The following is a 21,243-nucleotide window of genomic DNA, read 5'->3' as shown; positions in this document are numbered from 1 at the left end:
CTTTTTACATCCCCAACATGAGCCACCGATGATTTGGTAATATGAATAACAATGTTTATTTCTATAGGGCATTTTCATATACAGGATGAAGCTCAAAGAAGCAAAAAATAGTTAACTGAGCTTTGCACTGTATGCTCAGTTTATCAACATAAATTTAGTGATTTCCAAAATACTGAGACATAATATTTCAACCAGGACAAAGAATAATATAATTTCCTGAGCATTTCCCTTTGTGGATGCTTCCACCATTTTCTAGCTGTGGCTGCTAGATGTGTGTGTGAAGCTAACACATGCACAGGCTAAAAGAGTGCATTATCAGATTACATTATCCTTAACTGTAATTCGGGTAAGGGTTTACATGACCACATAATTGGGTTTCTCATAGAGAAACTTATGTGTATTAACCCAGTTTCACAGAGACCAATATTCTGGTTTCTCTAACTGGAATAAGGGTATGCATGTTATTTTAAAAAGTGTGTTTCTGTGAAAAAACAGGTTTTTCAAGAGCATGCAGATTCACTGAATGAGGAATATTCAGTTCCTGTATTAATATTTTCAAGTTGGACTATTATTAATTTGCTTCTATATCAGATATGTATAAATCTTTTTTGTTCAAATTTAAGTTATTATAATGAGTATAAGGTATTGGCTGTGATATTGCGGGTCCACAGCTCAGCAAAAGGTGTCCGATTTTTAATAAATAAATAACTGAATAGCTGGCTCAGTCTCCATAGGTGTGCGTGCTCGCACAGCTGCAGGAGGTTGGTGAGGTAATTGAGGCGAGATGCAGCTGCATGTGAGGGTGCGGTCTGTCTCAATTGCTTCATTGGCTTTCCACAGTTTGTGATCAAGGCACTGCACCCACGGAGGCAGATAAAAAGGGAGCCAGCACAGTAAGAAGGGGAGAGAAAAGAGGGAAAAAAAGGAAGAAAATTAGCCTGGCCAGCGAGAGACGGAGGTTAAATGGAGACAAGACAGAGACACAAAGAGACAGCAGGAGTTCTCATGCTACAAGGACCGAGGCAGGTGCTCATGTGTGAGCTTCAAGGCTGCAGGAGCCTAAAGCTGAAGAAAGGGAGCTTCTGCGGAGTGATTGCCAGAGAGTAGGTGTGGCTCAATTGGTGGCACCTCCCGGAAGGGCCAGGAGAGGCGTGTTTGGCTCGACAGATTGCCCCACAGGGGAATACAAGCATAGAAAAAGATCAAAAAACAACACTGGATACAAACAAGTGTCAAAACACTAAACATGAGTTAGAACATAAACACTTGTATCACAACGTTCTTTACTCGAACAAGAAACAGTAAACAGAAACAATATATGAAATGCTAGAAGACAATAATCAAACAACATAATTAACATAATTCGTTAGGCCATTCCAAAGTTTGGGTGCAATAGAGCTGAATTCTGCCATCTATATGTATATATACAAATGTATATATCTATATCTATGTGAATTTCCCATTGGGATTAATAAAGTATCTATCTATCTATCTATCTATCTATCTATCTATCTATCTATCTATCTATCTATCTATCTATCTATCTATCTATCTATAGAACATAGGTTATTTTGGGGCCTCATCACTAGAGTGGAAGAGCAGGATTATAGTCTTGTAAGAGATTTCTAGTGCAGTTCAGTGCATGGCCATTTAAACCTTTATATGGTATAAGCAATATTTAGTTTCCTTATTCTCTTATCTTCCTGCTTAGTGCAAAGAAATAAGCAATGCATAAGTATGAAATAATTATTATTTTAGGTGCCCATGGGTTAGTGCTGCTGCCTTGTAGCTCTTGGGCCCTGAGTTATAAGAGAAGAGACTGCATATTCTTAATGTTCATAATGTTTCATCCCAAATTGTTATTATTATTTTGGCAGCTTGCAAGTGTCAGAATCAGTTGTAATTGCTTATATGATTAGCACAGAAACTTAATTGACTTTGCATTAAACCGTCAAATGCCCCTTTGTCACTACCACACTGTAGACTAAAGATGTGCATGTTTGATAAAATAGTAATTGATAATTGTCCAGGTAAGAATGAGTATGGTTATGTGCATAAGTTCACAATGCAGCACAGTGGTCTCCTGTCTAGCACTGATTATGGGAAAGAACCAATTCTCTGTGACCCTATAATGAAAAATCAATTTGAGATAATGGATGGACATATTCATTTATTTTTAAGCATTGTACAGTAAAAAAAAAACCAACAGAAGCAGAAACTTTGCAAGAAGAGTAAGTATGTTCGAAAAAGGAGAAAGCTTTAATTTATTGTGATATTTAAAGATTTCTTGCTTCATTCGTTCATGTCTGTGCAAAAAATATTTGCAAGCCATAGCAGAGCATTTAAAAATTTGAGAATATACTGGCTGCTGTGTACCTGCCAAGCTGATACCACTGTAAACATTAAGCCAGAGTGACAGGATGGTTTTCAGTTCCTTCATCAGTGTAATCCTATCAAAAGGATTATTAATATTTGTATGTTGTGCTTTTCCTTTTTCAGATAACTCCATTGACTGGTCCTAGGGAAGGTGGCACAAGGGTAACCATACGTGGGGAGAACCTGGGACTTGAGTTCAAGGAAATAGTGGGACATGTAAAAGTGGCTGGAGTGGAGTGTACCCCAGTGCCAGATGGGTATATTCCTGCAGAACAGTAAGTACTGGGCTCCTGATAAATGAATTACTAACCTAAGAGCATAAATTTATGTTACATTTTTAACACATTTGCAAAAAATTTAATTCCATGTAAAAGTAAATGAAAAAAATATTCAAATTGAAATGGTTTTGACATAATCTAATGTCATATGATCAAGTGGTTCACTTAGTTGATTCACAATTTTCTACATCTATTACAGAAATTCCTTGCAATATTCTATTCCATTTAGCTAATTCATAGAAAAACAGTTCATAAAATATTTTTAACAAATACCTTTTTTGTAGGTGTTTTCTTGCAGACAAGATTTTGGCCCTTTCTCAATAATAAACAGTGGGAAATTAACTCACACTCTTCTCACTAGTTTCTCAAAGGCTTGTGAGAAGAAAGAACTTTAACCTGTGAAATGAAAACACCCCGAAAATCAAACATCATCCCTTTAAGTGGCTTTTGTCAGCTAAAGGTTTCATGAAAGTTGCACATTAAAGTAGGAACCCTATATGAAGCCATTCAAATTAAATAATGAAATGACGTGTGCATTTGAAAAATATCAATATAGGAAATAACAGTAATAAATCAAGTATGCTTGAAATGGTGACACTTGCAACACATTGTTTAAAGTGTATAAATAAATTCTGGGGTGGGAAAAGAACATGCTGCAAAGGTAACTGTACAGAGAATGTGTAATTTTTGTACTAGTAACAGAAGTGGAGAAATCCAGGTATACCTTGCTATTGAGCGGTATTGAAGCAACATCAAAGAAACAATGGCAGCAGAAAGAAAGCAGTGCAAATGACTTCAGCTGGTAGTGTTAGATCAGCTACAGTACTGTGAAAAAGTATTTGCCCCCATCCTGATTTCTTTTTTTTTGCATGTTTGTCACACTTAAATGTTTCACATAATCAAACAAATTTAAATATTAGACAAAGGTAACCCAAGTAAACACAAAATGCAATTTTTAATGATTATTTTATTTATTAAGAAATAAAACTATCCCAGTCTACATGGCCCTATGTGAAAAAGTAATTGTCCCCTAAACCTAATAACTGGTTGTGCAACCCTTAGCAGCAATAACTGCAATCAAACGTTTACGATAACTGGCAATGTATCTTTCACATTGTTGTGGAGGAATTTTGTCACATCAGGCAAAAAAGAAATGGTTAGGCTATAGCAGTGCCACAGAAAGAAAATACATGCTATGGAAATGAGAATGTACATAAGACAGTGTGTGCTTATTCATAAAACATCATCGGTAGATGGTGCTTAAAGTGAAACATTTATTACACTCAGATATGCGACCTTTTAACAAACCAATACACCTTTCAGTGCCTTCTCTTGTGTGCGTGTGTGTGCGTGTGTGTGTGGACTCTCTTGCATCTCTCTTCTGACAAAGATTAAGACAGAGCCACAGGCATTAACAAGAAGAGAGATAGGAGATACCCACTGTTTTCCGAAAGCAACTCATCTTCTTCTGGTAGACACTTAGTTCACTCTTATTCCTCTATCTTGTGTAGCTCATAGCCACTTGGCTACAAGGTTCCTTATAATGAGTGAACTGTCATAAGTGATTTGCACATTTACAAAAAGGACATCCTTTTCTACAAATGCAGTATTGAGGCTTATTGATGGCAGATTTATTCCTAACATACTGTCTATGGCATAATTAACGTCAGTTATTTGTGGAAGCCCACTTATTGAAAGAAAACCTTCTTTGAATATCTAAAGATCTTGTTATATGCTGTTCTATAAAGACTGTCTGGGCCCTAGCACCTACTGGTAACTGAGGAAATATGTATTCCTAGTGTATATCCCAGATAATTTTTATAACAAGTTGAGTAACACTTAAATAGAGATGTTAGGAGCACATTCTTCTTCTTTTACAGGATCCTAGTTTATTATCCCTGCACATCTCAGTAAAAAAGGTCAGAAACTGAAAGACAGGTAATACTTTTAACTTAGCAAAGTGTACAATAAACACTGGGGTGCTGCACAGTTACTGAACTAATTAAAAAAGAAAAGTATAAGCATCTTTTTAAATAATTCATAATATAATAATAAAGTTAATGTGTGTTCTCTGCTCATATTACACATTTTATGTTAAAAGAGAAATCAATAAGATAAACAAAGCTATTAAAATGTATATAAGATAAAAAAAACTAGTAATGATGAAATATTTAATGCAATACTAAGACTAATGCAATACTTCTACATTTAAATAATCTTCATACAGTTCAAATGTTAGTATGCCATATCTTATTGAAAAATAATTAATTTCTAAAGGTCATGGTCTTTATTTTTATTTATTTGTTTTTTTTTTTAAGGATTGTATGTGAGATGGGTAAAGCCCAGCACAGTCAATATGCTGGGTATGTTCAAATTTGTGTCGGAGAATGCAGGCCAGAATTTATGGCACGGTCGTATCATTTATATTACTTTGTGGTAAGTATGATTAACCAGGCATTTGTAACATCAAGTTGTGTATTGATAACTTTTTTAGATTAGATTAGATAATTAGATACACTTTATTAATCCTATGGGAAAATTCAGAAGCACACAGCAACAGAAACATAAAAAAAACAAGAATACAGACTCACAGCACAAATAATACACCCAATCAATCAATTGATTGATAAATAAACAAATGGATTAATAAAAATAAACTTAATGTGTACATCAGGTGGAAGTATTGAATTACCTGATTACAGTGGGCAGACCATGGTGGAATGAGCCTGCAGCTAAAGTGCTCCAAGAGAGCACCTCCTTGAGGGGATGATGGGATTTTTCATGATGGCATCCAATTTTCCCATCATTCTCTTTTCTAAAACAGATTGCAGTGTGTCCAGGATTCACCTGCGATGGAGCAGGCTTTCCTGATAAGCTTGTTTTACCTCTCCTCCCCTAAATGTGAAGTATAGTTACTACTATAAGCAATAAAAATCAGTCAAGAGGACATTTGGCAATAGCTTAAACTACTACCAAATCTGAGATTAACTTCCCTTTAGCACCCAATGAACTTTTTTTAATTGCATTCATTTTCATTTCAAAAGGGTGTCATTTTATAATGGCATTTTAAAATTGTAATTCTGAGATGAATTCAGTGTCTCTCTAATTTGATAGCCTATAATATAATTTGTGATTAAACTTGCATTTCTTAATGCACAGTATGAGTGTGTTTCAGAAGAGGCTATAATTAAATATACTTTGAATTGGATTGGATGGGTGCAATTCAGAAAAAGAGATAATCCATGCACCACTAACCATGACCCAGAACCAGTAAACATGGTGAATAGCTTTACCCAAGCATCAATAATGAAGCTGAGCTGTGGAGGGATGTTATTAAGGTATTACATGTGACTTTAAATGAGCAATCAGTCCAGTAAAGTAGAAAGTTTAGAATGTATAAATTAGACGACAAAAGTTTTCTATGTATAGAACAGAAACCCATGTCCAATTTAATAAGTTTAAGATCTGAGATAAATATTGACATACCACGTTTGAGGGTATTTATTATCTATAGTCACAGTAAGTGATGAAAGTGGTGAAATTGTAAAGAATTGTTATTCTGTAGAATATTGCATTTCAAGTCATGATAAAGCACTGCTAGGAAAAAAATAACATTAAAAGATACATTACCAATTGGTGGGCTGCAGCGGGGATGACATACAGTAATTGTTTGTCATTGTTACCCATGATACAAAGTCTTTTTGTGCATGTCTAGATTGTGTGTTTTTGGCAAGAGATCATAGACAGATTACTGGCCCAAGTGGAATATGTTCATTTTATTAAGGAAGCGTCCAGAGAAGATTTACAAGAAAGGTTTCATTGGATGATTTTGGGCCTACCTTAAATTAGCAAAATCGTTTGTTTGTCATATTTATTTTTATATTTACTTGTTATTTACAGTATAATACACAATTCTTTTAGATCTGGGTATACGCTGTTTTTGTACTTACACATGAATCATCAATGCAAAAATCTATTTCTTTCCAGTGTGGTAAAATAAATAAGTCTCAAGTAATTGAAATGTTCTATTACAGATCCCCAATCTTCTGGACTTGAAACCGAGCAGAGGGCCAATGTCTGGGGGCACAACTGTCACCATTACTGGAAGTAATCTAGATGCAGGAAGTAGAGTGCAGATTATGTTTAAAGACCAGCTGTGCATTTATCACAGGTATGGTATAGTTTTCCTAAAGATATTAGTCAAAAACACAAAAATGTAGGAGCACACAGTTTGATTGAACAAGAAGCTTGGGAGGTTTCAGTATTCATTTCATTTAGAGCTGCAATTTAACATTTATGTCTTTGGTTTAAGTAATAAAAGTTGGCAGTACATTGTACAAAACTGGATGACCCATCAGACATTCATTAGATAATGTGATACATTTGGGTGAAGAATTGAAAATAAGGTTTTACCCTTTGTGAAAGTAATCACCTTCGGACACATAAAAAGATTTGGGGCAGAGACCCATATATTGTACCTAGCTGCAAAGGTTAACTGAATTCGCACAGATGTGCTCAGGTGGAGTCCTCAACATGAACTGATGAGTAGTGGCAAAGATGGCTGCTTTAAAGGGCATCCACGGAAGTGATGTCATCTATGTTAGAAGTGGAAGTGACGTCACTCTTGGCCCCAGACCCGGAAGTGACATCACTCTTGGCCCCAGAACCGGAAGTGATGTCTTGTTTGAGAAATCAGGCAGGTTTTCCCGTGTTTAGCCTACAGAGAAAATAGAGAAAGGTTTAGCATGTCCCGCCACCCCTGACCTGGTGTATAGAATTTATGTTCAAATGCAGATTACTTGAGTATATTCCAAAAGTTGCCAGTTTGACTTCTCAATTAATACTAGAAGGTATTGTACTGTAAAAGTGGCACATTTTGGGATGACACACTGTAACCTATAGCTGATAGGGAGAGCTCCCTTCTGTGCTGTCATTGAAGATGCAGTACACATTATACTTGAATGTTCATGGCAGGTTTGGTAAGACAATCAGTGAATACTGTATGTTCATGTCAGTTGGTTTTTATATAATTTATCAATATAGCCAGAATGCTTATATATTTTTTGTGTCTTTTAGGAGAGCAGCTAAGGAAATTGTTTGCAAAACCCCTGCCTGCCTTGGATGTGGGAATGTAAGTGTGTCAGTAAGTGTTGACAGGGCCAAAATTCACAAGGAACTTCAATTTGAATATGTAGAAGACCCCACAATCACCAAACTGGAGCCAGAGTGGAGCATTGTCAGGTATATACTTACTTATACTTACTTACATGCAGTTTGTGTCAGTTACATTATTTACATTTAGCTTCAGTTACATAATCCAAATTTAATTGGAAATGTTGCACTATAGAAATGTGATTATTAAAAGGATTGATACATTGTAACATAGAGTCTTAAGCATTATTTCCTGACCTTTCTGTAATGTAATCACTCATTTAATTAATTATGCTTTGGTTGATGATTACTAGATGTCTTGAATAAAATTTTCTATTTTACATTATAAAAGTTTTTTCACCCTTTTGCAAAATGTAGAAAGGCAACATTCATTCCACTTTAATGAGTTCATTAATATGAAATTGCTAAAATATGTATATGTGCTTATCCTTTCGATTAGTTATTCTGAAATCCAGACCTCAAAGGGCACAGTATCTTCTAAATCTCTTTCTAATTGAGGCTGTGAATTAAATTAAGTAATGTTAAATAAGTTCAATAATAATGATAATGATAATAATATGGAATTAGTGAAGAGCTGTATCAGTGTACAGATGCAAAAGAAAAAATAGTTTAATATTATTTCCTCGTTAAAAAAAAAAAAAGACAAAATATTTTGTCTGTATGGTCTGATGAAATCATATGATGGCTATACAACTGAAAGAGTGTTTCTCTGACCTTCTATTTTTATTTTGTCAACATGGAAATAATCTCTGCATATAATAAAATGAATTATTTTTCATTCCTGAAACATCGTCTCTTTAAAATCAGTTTTTAGTAGACAAACCATTATATACAAAATTATAGAAATAGTTTATAAATGAAGAAGCTTTGATTGAACTTTCTGAAACCACAAAATAGGAACTCTGGGACAAAGCATTTTGAGCTTTGTGGGCCCAACTCTCTAGATCCTTTTCTCTAAGCCTGTTCATGAATCTCTGTTTGGTGGATTCTTTCAAATCTAACCTAAAGACCTTTTCTCTCCTCAGCTTGACTATAACTGTGCTATTTTCCACCTTTCTATATCAACTGTACCAATCCTGTTTCCATTATATTATCCCTCAGGCCGTTCATCTGCTCCAACCCACTTCCATTCATTTATTACATCCCTCTATCCGTCCATCAATTTTCTAAGTCTGGGGATATCTTTGTGGCATCAAGCATTATTCAGGACACAAGCCTTTACAGCACATAATCATACATTATTCAGTGTAGATGCATAATCATTAAATTCTTATTTCAACAAATTAAATAAATGTATAGTTTTAATGTATAATATTTATTACTTCTTAGTAATAAAATTACAATAAATATATGTATTTATCTCCAGCTTAATGTAGTACTAGGGTGTTGTACCATGCTTAATAAAAAGAAAACTATCTGTGTGTCCATTTGTTTGCTATGTCTCTGTCATTCCAATCCAATACATGGCACTTCACACATATTAACACTGCTTTTACAAATGCCACACCAAATGGCATATACCAGAGACATATACATGTTATGGGGCACTGCAAATGTTAATGCTGAGGTTACTTAAGTTGGTTACTTGGATTTCAACCCTTCTTAGACAATTAACACAACTATATATAACCACTAGGGTGCACCACTGAGCCCCAAACACAAGACACAATTCAACTAAAAGCAGTTCCATGTTCAAACAAATGATATTTATTTAATGACAGCACCCCAACAGGCTTACTTTAGTCCAGCACAGTATAATTAGTCCAATAAGTTCTCTCCATCTCCTTCCCCTCCTTCTTTGTAAGTGTTGTTCTCTTCCTCCCAACTATGACACGACTAGATGAGGCAGAGTAGCTCCTTTTATGTGGGACCCAGGCATAGTTCCACTGCCACAGTATCGCACCTCTCAGCACAAGAAAGCTGAACAAACCAGGTTCCCCTTTCCGCAGCACCCAACGACCTCAACAGGGTTGCACTTCTGCAATACAATTCCCATGCAACCTTGTCAATATCCAAGTTGAAAGAAAGCCAGAGGAATGCTGCCACCTGTCACACTGAAGAAAGAATTGTTCAGAATATCCAACCTCCCTCAGCCCATCCATTATTTGTTCATCCCGACTCATCAAGGATCAAGGTTGGCCCTCCATTTCTGTGTTCTATCCATTATGGCCACCTGGCTGAGTAGGGAATTGTCCTCCCCCCTAGTTGGGATGTCAGTCCATCCTCTCCACCACTTACTATATATATATTCCCCTAAACATGCTTAACCCAAATCAGGACTGTGATATATTTACATAAATATCACATGAAATCAGTACACCAACAAAGATTTCAATTGATGTCAGGTCTAGAAAACTGCTGACTGACTGTCAAAATATGGCAGAAGTTAATAAATACCTGATTTTTTTTTTAGATTATTCATGAAATTTAATTCAAAATATGCAGAGAACTTTAAAAAAAATGAAATAAATAATGAAAAAGCAATCATATAAAATGCCATGTTTTGATTTCAATCCCAGACGTGGATGCTTTCTTATTTGAAGATTTTCTTGTGGGTTTTGTATGGGTTTTTTTGGGCATAACATTTTGATCATTACAGTCGAAGATGTACATTTTAGGTAAACTGCTGACACGAAATTAGCCTGGTATCATGCAAGTAAGAATTTCATCGTACTCCCTGCAAGTGATAGTAATGACTCTTTAAATCTATAAACATGCTGCATGAGAGGTGCTGTGGTGGTGGAGTACTACAAAGTTGGTATTAGTTCCTGTCCTGTAGCCAGATCAGTTAGGCTGGGCTCTGGACCCCACCAGAAGAAGAGTGGGAGTAGTGGGCTTAGAAAGTTGGAGGTAAATTGTTATAAAGTTACTAACCATAGAATTAATAACCAGGGGAAGATTGTAAGCATAATCAACTGCAGAAAACACATTGGACATGCCCATCCCAACGCTAACAGGCATCTCTGACTGCCAGTTCTGGCTTAGGAGTTAAATTCCAGCAACAACTATTGATGAGACTGTAGGATGACTATGGAAATGTGTTTTGTGTTGATATGAGTTGTTTTTCATTTATTAGGAAGCTTCATAATATAACCTATATGATTTTATTAGTAAAAAGTTAAAGATAAATTCATTTTAAACAGAGGTACATGTCTATATGCAGTATATAATTAATATTATTTGTCACCTTATAAGAGAAGTGCAGTAGGTTGGCACTGCTGATCCTTCCCCCTGGGTTCAAATCCTTTTCCCACTTTTTTTCTCTGTGAAGTCTGTTAATTCTGTCTGTGCTTCCCTTTATTTCATATTCCTCCCACATTCCCTAAAAATTTGCGTGTCAGCCTAATTGGCAGTTCCTGTTCAGCCCAGTGTAAGTGCAGGGTGCAGTGGAATGGCATGTGCCACATGCTCAGAGCTGTCAGGACAGGCTCCAGTCTTCCACAGTTAAGCAGGTTGCATCATGTTTGTTACCTTTTATTTTAGGAAACATTCAAATCCTATAGCACAACATAAAAATTGTCTCTAAATCATATATCTATTAGAGTGCATTTACATTTTCACTTTTGTATGATATCTTACCATTTATGGCTGAATTGTATTCAATTTTTGCTCCTTAGATATGGCCTCAAAAATTATATTCTAGACTAAAGAATCAATTATTATCTACTTAAACCTTGCCTTATCTTGTATTTTTCAAATGAGTCATTATGTAAATTTTAGTCCTAAATTTACTAAACTAACTGAGAGGCAGACACAAAGAAAATGCGACCTACGGTTCATGCAGCTCTTCTTCAGTGAAATTACAGAGGATATTATGTGCACCTTTAGAGACAGATAATAAAGAGGTTTCTTTTTCTAATGAGACTATTAACGTTCACTTTGTCTACTAGAAATCAATTTCTCATCCCATTAATGGTCCAAAAATTCAGATAGAGAGTAAGACTGTCCACCAAAATATTCCTGGATATGCTAATAACTTGACACCTGTGAAGTTCAGCCACACTGATTCAGAAAAAGGTTAAATCTCCTCACATAATTGGAACAAACAGGGGAAGAATCGAAACGTGAGCCCACAAAATATTAGCATTTAAATGGTAAAAATTGCAAATCAATCAAGTTCTTGAGACATGTAAACCTATTAGATGTGCAGTAATAATGAAAAAAGAAATAAAGAGCAGTAATCTTGTAGGTCAGCATTTTAGAACAACATGAAGAGGATAATATACATTTGACATGATGTAATTTTGGAGAAATTAGGTGAATGTGACTGAAGACTTGTTGCGCTGAATGGCCTGCTCTTGTCAAAATTCTTCAAATGTTCTAGTTTGCTCATTACTTAAAATTCAGAATTTCATGAATTGCTGGTGTTTAAGCAAAACCCCCAAGTGGTGGTTTAGATTATTTAGTTATACTGAGGGTCTCACTTTTATCATGAATTTGATTCCTTTCCCCTTAAAATTAGAGGTGTGAACAGCATTTGTGGAGAAAACAAATCATATTTTGATGTTTATATCTTTAAAAATAAACCATATCATTTCAGATGGGTTAGATGTATTCATTCAGTAAAAATGTGTGATAGCCTGTTGAATGAAACTGAATACTTGCATTAAATCAAGTTGGTTACACTTGATATAAAATGGGTAGTACACTGTTGCCTCACAGTTTTTCCCCCCATTATGAAAATTTCAATCTTTGTTTTTAGTTTGTGGGTAAAAACACCAGATAACAGAGTGATGTTATGTTTGTTTTTGGTTTTTTTTTCATATAGAATTAAAAGTATTGAAAAAGTTGAATCATATTTAAAACTATATTTATTAATGTAGTCAATTTGTTTCAGGTATTTATAAAATAGAAAATAATTTCAACAAATAAAAATATATACTAGCTATAGTTTGGTAGATGTTTTGGTAGAAGTTTTCAAATAAACTTGATTTTTTACATACTGTATTTACAGATAGAAATATTTGTCTTACTTTTAATTTTTTAGTGGCAACACACCTGTAATTGTTTTTGGATCCAACCTGGATATCATTCAAAATCCCCAGATCAGAGCCAAGTACAACAAAGTGGAGACCATCAATGTAAGTATTGTTAGCCCGAGCCTGGGAACTTGGTACTGTGAAGTGCTGAAAAGTTCAAGAAGGATTTTTGGGTTAGAGAAATCTGAAAACATATTGTTCTCTGAGGACACATTCATTGGCCCAATAAACCAGGAATTCAATGAGCTGTGGAATATGAGGAATGCTTAAGTGCGTGCTATCAGGTTTCTCAGCTTATAGGTTCACGTCTGTGACATATTCAAACAGATTAAAGACCACTCAGCTTCAGTGGTGTGTATTTACAAATGTATGACAGAAATGTTTGCTTTACTTTATGTTAAAAACGACTAGTATTATCCTCACCGAAATAAAGGTGTTTGATTGATTAGTGGCCTAGTGGAGGTAAGCCACAAAGTTACTAGATTCCTAGTGATTTTGTATAGCATTTCATAACAAACAGTGCAAAGCAATTTACAAAGTTGAAATCAACTATAAACAGTTTAATGAAATGTATTGAAGCTAGTGAATGCAGTACAGTAAAGCCCGATGATCTGTACACTGACTGAGCATGGACAGATACTAGCAAGAAAAGCACAGAGCCAGAAAATTAAATGTCACTGAAAGATGGGAATATCAATTTCTAAACTGAAAGTGTAAACATGAAAAAAAATAATTTGGATTTTCTTTCTGTTTTCAGACTTGTGAAGTGCAGAGTGCCACTTCCATGATATGCCAAGCGCCTGAACTTGCTGTTAGTCCGAGCTCAAATCGTATGGCTGATGTGACAGAGCGACCAGATGAATTTGGCTTCATTTTAGACAATGTGCAATCCCTGAGCATATTGAACAATACCAATTTCATTTTTTATCCAAATCCTGTGTTCGACCCTTGGGGTCCTTCTGGAGTGTTGGAATTAAAACCGGGATCACCTATCATATTAAAAGTAACTAATAACTTTGTGTAATTTTTTTTTTATTTAAACTGTTAAGTTTTTTTGATTAAAGTTAGGATATTGTTGTTGGATATTGTATTATGCTTATAGTTGTACCTGACTACCACTTAAGATTTCATATTGACATGTTTTAGTGCTAAATACTGCTTATCATGTTTTTGTTCATAATACACAATAAAACCCTATTTTAGGAAGTGTTAACCATTTTTGTTATTATGAAATAAGAATCATAAGGTACACTCTGATGCTAATATCTGATGTTTAATGTGTGGAAAAAATGACAAAAAAGTCCACAGTAAAAGCCTAATTAAGCCACCTCTATTCCAAAGCTTTACCGAATATTTTAACAGTGACTTAGAATTTCATATTAGTATTAGTATTTTTCATATACTGCAGTGTTATTGTTACAAAAATCAGTCATTTTATATTTCTGTTACTTATATATTGCATAATTAATTACATCTATGATCCTAAAATGGATTAAGTGGATTTGAGAATGTTATATTATAATTAATTGTATAGTGTATTCAAAGATACAACTCGCATTTGATATCCATTTTCATGATTCAGTTGATTATAAAGTGATTAAGGCAAACAGGTACATGTACTATTAAAAATTGTTTTTATTGATTCATACCTTTGCATAATTCATATTCCCAGGGAAGAAATTTCCTGCCGCATGCTTCTGGTGGAAATTCCAGGTTGAAATACACAGTCCTTATTGGGGAAAAGCCATGTACTCTAACAGTGTCTGATACTCAGCTTTTGTGCGAATCACCAAATCTTACTGGAAGACATAAAGTGCAGGTGAGTATGTTAATAACATGGCATATATCAACTTTGTTATTAAATAATTATAGTAGGAATGGGAATTTTCATGACTTAGTATATGTTTTATACAGGTTTAGGTAAGAAATATCAACATAAAAACTAAATATATCTTCTAATAACATGTTCAACAAATATTTTGTTAATACAACATTTATTATGAGACATAAGCATGAGGTTAGAATTAGGCATTATGGCCAAACTTCAGTTAACTGATAAATCTATAATAATAAAAGGCAAAGCCCTCACTGACTGACTGACTCACTGACTGACTGACTCACTCATCACTAATTCTCCAACTTCCCGTGTAGGTGGAAGGCTGAAATTTGGCAGGCTCATTCCTTACAGCTTACTTACAAAAGTTAGGCAGGTTTCATTTCGAAATTCAAAGCGTAATGGTCATAACTGGAACATATTTTTTGTCCATACACTGTAATGGAGGAGGCGGAGTCACGTATCGCGTCATCACGCCTCCTACGTAATCACGTGAACTAAAAACAAGGAAGACATTTACAGCACGAGTCACACGCGGGAACGAAGGTAAATGACGTTAATTTTTGACTGTCTTTTAATACTGTGTAAGCATACATATTAACACGTGCAATTAAACGTGTGCATTTACGGGGTGATTTCTCAGGCTTAAAAGCTCACCTTTTATCAAACGCGGGAAGAAAGGTAACTGACGTTGTTCACTGTCTTTTAATACTGTGTAACCATACATATTAACACATGTCCAATTAAACGTGTGCATTTACGGGGTGATTTCTCAGGCTTAAAAGCTCGCCTTTTACTAAAAAGGTAAATGCAAAACTATTTTCAATCAGTTTATTGAAACGCTCCCGTTAAGGATTGCAATAACATATTCGCGAGATTAAAGAACGAAGTAGGGGGAAATAGAGGAACAGCCGCAAACAGCGAAGAGCAAAAAATTAATTAAACAATTGAGAACAGAGCGAGTTAAGCATACAAGCATGTTCATAAGGGAAACAAAGCACGGTGTAAAACGTAAGTTTAAATTAAGTTTATAGAAACACTCCCGCTGCGGATTGCAATAACATATTCGCGAGATAAAAGTTTAATGAGAAGACACGAGGTATAAACGAAGCACACGCCGTGGCGCAACGTTAGGGGCAACAGTTTCAACCATTCTATGATCTGCTTCTCGCAACTGAAAGACGGCACATGGCGGATGTTAGCCGACTTGCTGACCGCAACGTTAGGGGCTTCAACTATGGCGCTGACGCCACATCTCAGTGCCGACACTTTGCAGACTGTACTTAAAAGACACGCCCTCCTCACTGGACAGTTAAAAACACCAATCAAACTAACGATGACATCAAGTATTACCCAATCAAAAGTAGGAAAGGAGGCATCTTCATAAAATGCGTGTGGGATGATTTGCATGAGACGCTGCTTTAAAAAAAAATGATAAAAAAAATACGGGATAAATCCCGTCCCGTATTGATTCAAAACGGGACACGCAATTTCATTCTCAAACGCGGCACGATTCCGTATTTTAAAGGATGGGTGGCAACCCTACAGTGCCAGGTAACCACCCATACAATCAGATTGTGATTCAGACTAGGAATGCAATGAATGTAATTACCCCGATCTACATACAAGGCGAAAGTCTTGCAACATTCAAAGATGATGGTTTGAGATAATTAGTACTTATTAAGTACACCATGGAACATAAAAGAGCTTATGAAGCCTTGAACCGAAAAAAGCAAGATCTCAGAGATCGTAAAAAAAAAAAAGGAGGTAATGTCGTTTTACTCGCTGTAGATTTTAGTCAAACATTACCAGTTATTCCACGAGGGAGACCAGCAGATGAACTCAACGCGTGTTTAAAATCCATGCTTCTCACACGGTCAGTTATATGTCGCGTGTTCTCGGGTAGGTACACCAAAAAATGTATACATTTAAGCATGTAATGGGCAAAGAAAAAATGAGGTATACCCGAAGGCACTGCAGTAGTACTCAATGTAACTTTACTTCTTAAATGTTAATGTTTTACTGTTTAATAATTTATACGCTTCTTATATATTGTTCAAATTCTTTTATCAAAATACCAGTGACAGCGCAATGCACGATAACATGGAGTGAATACACCATACGCATCTGCCCACGGCCGCCCTGGTGTGCGCACATAGAAGTTGATTCTAAAATAAAATAAACATAAAAAGAGTAATACATTCATCACCCATAAAGCGGATAGCAGACATGACGTATTATATGTGTACCAGATTTCAAGTCAATACGTGAAACGGTTTGCAAGCTACATGTGATTTAAAATCCTGGACAGACCAACGAAAAGCCACGGTAGCAAATTATAGAAGAAGATTTTACTGTTTAATAATTTATATTTATATGAAATGTGCTTCTTATATATTACTTCATATTCTCATATGATAATGATGTTAATGTTGTTTATATTGATTTCTATGTTATTGTAAGTGCATCTATGTGTGTATATGTATGTATGTATGTATGTATGTATGTGTGTATATATATATATATATATATATATATATATGTATATATAAAAAATATATATATAAAAAATATATGTGTATATGTATACAGTAATCCCTCGCTATATCGCGCTTCGCCTTTCGCGGCTTCACTCCATCGCGGATTTTATATGTAAGCATATTTAAATATATATCGCGGATTTTTTGCTGGTTCGCGGATTTCTGCGGACAATGGGTCTTTTAATTTCTAGTACATGCTTCCTCAGTTGGTTTGCCCAGTTGATTTCATACAAGGGACACTATTGGCAGATGGCTGAGAAGCTACCCAACTTACTTTTCTTTCTCTCTCTCTCTTGCGCTGACTATCTGTGATCCTGACGTAGGGGGTGTGAGCAGGGGGGCTGTTCGCACACCTAGACGATACGGACGCTCGTCTAAAAATGCTGAAAGATTATCTTCATGTTGCTACCTTCTGTGTGCAGCTTTTAAGTATGCTGCACGGTGCTTCGAATACTTAAAAGCTCAAAGGGCACGTATTGATTTTTGACTTTGTTTTTCTCTGTCTCTCTCTCTCTCTCTCTCCCTGCTCCTGACGGAGGGGGTGTGGGCTGCCGCCTTCAACAGCTTTGTGCCGCGGTGCTTCGCATACTTACAAGCCAAACAGCCCTATTGATTTGTTTGCTCTTTTGAAGAGGAAGATATGTTTGCATTCTTTTAATTGTGAGACTGAACTGTCATCTCTGTCTTGTCATGGAGCACAGTTTAAACTTTTGAAAAAGAGACAAATGTTTGTTTGCAGTGTTTGAATAACGTTCCTGTCTCTCTACAACCTCCTGTGTTTCTGCGCAAATCTGTGACCCAAGCATGACAATATAAAAATAACCATATAAACATATGGTTTCTACTTCGCGGATTTTCTTATTTCGCGGGTGGCTCTGGAACGCAACCCCCGCGATGGAGGAGGGATTACTGTATATAATATATCTGTATATGTGTGTATATGTGTGTGTATATGTGTATATGTGTATATATATGACAGCAACACTCATAACAATGACAACACAATTACATTGACAATCATGTTACGTTATTTTTAAAATGTTTCCTTTACTTTTTCATAACCTCTTTAACACACTACTTCTCCGCTGCGAAGCGCGGGTATTTTGCTAGTATGTAAATAAAAAGAAAATCTGCCGTATAGCATCACAGAGTTTCCGTAAGATATATTTTTAGACAGCAATAAACGAGTAAGGCAGCATGTTGATGCATAAGTTAATACTGCCAAGGCCATGAATTCAGCATCTCAGCATCTGAGGTCTGCTGTTCTTGTAGATTTTGCTCATCGTAATTCTGTATGCATGGGTTTTCCATCAGGTACTCCAGTTTCTTCTAACATCCTCAATGAGTTTAAATTAAATGGCCATACCAAAATTGGTCAAGTGTGGGAATGAATGGGTGCTAAGATGGACTTATGTACCTATAGAGGTGCTCCCAAGTATGTTTGTGAATGTTACGTCATAAAATACGACATGATCTTGTACTTTGATATTATGCTTTGTTCCAGGTACTGATCCATGACGTGTACTGTAGGATAGGTTATTGGGTAATTTCAAATATTCCCTTTTGTGAGGGTATGTGGGTGGACTGGCTCCCTGTACAGGGCTGTTTGCTGCCTTGCACCCATTTCTAGGGGAAACGGATCACCTTGAATTGGATTAAACAGGTTTAAGAATGAGATGAGGGGATTCTTTTCATTTACATTATATTTACGACCAATGTAAAGGAAAAAAATAAATAATTAAGTCAAGAAACATTAAAAACAATGTGAAAATAATAATTTATTTATTTTTTGTTGTTGATATGTGATTATTTGTCCCATTTTATATTTAGTTTTAAATGGTAATGCTGTAGTGTACAGTATGCACAGAAAAATCTACGCTTTAATCTTTCTAGGATGTAATCATTAAGCTGTGCACTTTCTCTGGCAAATTTTTCCTCTTGATTCAATGCTTGTCTGTAACAAACCATTGATTGTTCTCTTAATTTAACTCAATTTTAGGTTTATGTTGGTGGCATTAAGTTCTCTCCTGGAGTGGTGCACATTTCCTCAGACAGCCCTCTCAGTCACACAGCAATCATAAGCATTGCTGGAGCTGGTGGGCTGCTTATGATCTTCATTGTGGTAGTGCTAGTTGCTTACAAGCGCAAGTCAAGAGAGAGTGACCTCACCCTCAAACGCCTACAGATGCAGATGGACAACCTGGAATCACGGGTGGCTCTGGAATGCAAAGAAGGTAGAGGTCCAGTGCTGTTTGTTTACAGATAATTGCCCCTCACTGCTACAGATGTCAAAGCGTATAGGAGTTAGATAAGCTATCACTTTATGAATATCTGTACATTGTATATGCCTGCATTCTATACTTACCTTTTATAAACTTTCAAAAATTAGTTTTCCTGTACCAGCGCTACTTCAGATTTTGATACAATTTTAATTTTTACACTCTTTATTATCGCAATGGTTTCTCAGAACTCTTTGATCTCAGATCAAATAATGGCTGATTTATTACACTAAATGACAAATTTAAGCTGGCTGAACATGATTCAGTGTGAGTGGGTGTGTAAATGTCCCCTATCTTTATTTCCAATTATAAAACTTTGTGTCTTCTCTATGTCAGCTTTTGCTGAATTGCAGACTGATATTCATGAACTGACCAGTGATTTGGATGGAGCTGGTATTCCATTCCTTGATTACCGTACCTACACCATGAGAGTTCTTTTTCCTGGGATTGAAGATCATCCTGTTCTTCGAGATCTGGAGGTCAGTGAAGTTAAAGGAAATTTTTAAGCAGAAAATGATAAATATTGTGGCACAAAACACTGGAGGAAAGCTGTTATTTTATCTGCTTTGCAGCACTTACTTCATTTGGAAAATATCATGTAATTAGCTCTACTGTAGTATCTGTCAAATATAAAATGTCATCTTTCTGTGTTTACCTTCAGGCTTTGCACACATTTCTAAACACTGAACAATTTACAACTTCATTTGGATGACCTGGGTAAAGTCTGTTTGGTATTATGCTTATCAAATAAATTAATGCCTTTAATTACACAATGAGATTCTTCCTAATTACTTAAATAATACTGCCACTTCTATTTACTGTGGTCCTAATAAACATGGAATCACACTTAATACCTTAATAAAATTAAGACTATTTCTTGTATCCCTACGTGATAATTTTTTTTCTTCTTTACCATATATTGACCTGAAGACTTGTACACTTAAGGTAAAAATGCTGCTATTCCTGTAAAAGTGTTTAATAGTTAAACATTTTCTCTACTTAAACAATAAAACATACATATACAAACATTTAAATTAATATAAAAATATTTTAATTCATTGTTTAGTGTGAATGGCAAAAAAATAGTTTTAACCATTTTAGAACTTTGTTTTAGCTGAGGTTATAGTTAATAAAACGGAACAAAAAAAAAAACACCATTCCTAAATTTTATTTGTATTTTAAAGAGATTGATACATTTTATTTCATTTATTTAATTTATTATAGTTATTACCAGTTACACTGGCTTTTTCTTTGTTTACTCAGGTAAGCTGTTTGCCATGCGGAATCTTTTTCTCCACTTTACACACACCATATTTTACTCCTATTGAGCATACTACTCCTCCTCACGCAACTATCCATCCATCCATCCATCCATTATCCAACCCACTATATCCTAACTACAGGGTCACTTGGGTCTGCTGGAGCAAATCCCAGCCAGCACAGGGTGCAAGGCAGGAAACAAACCCCGGGCAGGGCACCAGCCCACCACAGGGCGCGCACACATACACCCACACACCAAGCACACACTAGGGACAATTTAGAATCACCAATGCACCTAACCTGCATGTCTTTGGACTGTGGGAGGAAACCAGAGTACCCGGAGGAAACCCACGCAGACACGGGGAGAACATGCAAACTCCACGCAGGGAGGACCTGGGAAGCGAAGCCGCCCTCATATATATATAATATATATATATATATATATATATATATATATATATATATATATATATATATATATATACTTTCTGACCACTTTATTAGGTACACATGTTCAATTGCTTG

At 35.6% G+C, this 21,243-nt stretch overlaps 1 protein-coding gene across 2 annotated transcripts in view; it reads left to right on the top strand.

Annotated features, from left to right (window-relative positions):
* The window catches only part of plxna4 (plexin A4), a 1,034,568-nt gene that overhangs the window by 678,087 nt on the left and 335,238 nt on the right, over positions 1-21,243 (top strand). Inside the window, exons 13-21 of one of the 2 annotated variants that reach the window (XM_028814360.2) lie at positions 2,500-2,651; positions 4,973-5,090; positions 6,689-6,825; positions 7,731-7,895; positions 12,814-12,907; positions 13,563-13,808; positions 14,478-14,624; positions 19,179-19,413; positions 19,795-19,937. In XM_028814360.2, the coding sequence (XP_028670193.2) occupies positions 2,500-2,651; positions 4,973-5,090; positions 6,689-6,825; positions 7,731-7,895; positions 12,814-12,907; positions 13,563-13,808; positions 14,478-14,624; positions 19,179-19,413; positions 19,795-19,937 (1,437 nt within the window). Of the gene's footprint in view, positions 1-2,499; positions 2,656-4,972; positions 5,091-6,688; positions 6,826-7,730; positions 7,896-12,813; positions 12,908-13,562; positions 13,809-14,477; positions 14,625-19,178; positions 19,414-19,794; positions 19,938-21,243 lie in introns of both variants that reach the window. The other variant, XM_051928179.1, reaches the window with a different exon arrangement.

Source organism: Erpetoichthys calabaricus, chromosome 1 (genome assembly GCF_900747795.2).
Source record: "Erpetoichthys calabaricus chromosome 1, fErpCal1.3, whole genome shotgun sequence".
Classification (NCBI taxonomy): Eukaryota; Metazoa; Chordata; class Cladistia; order Polypteriformes; family Polypteridae; genus Erpetoichthys; species Erpetoichthys calabaricus.
Note: the sequence above shows the minus strand (reverse complement) of the source record. Positions and strands in the feature narration are given on the sequence as shown.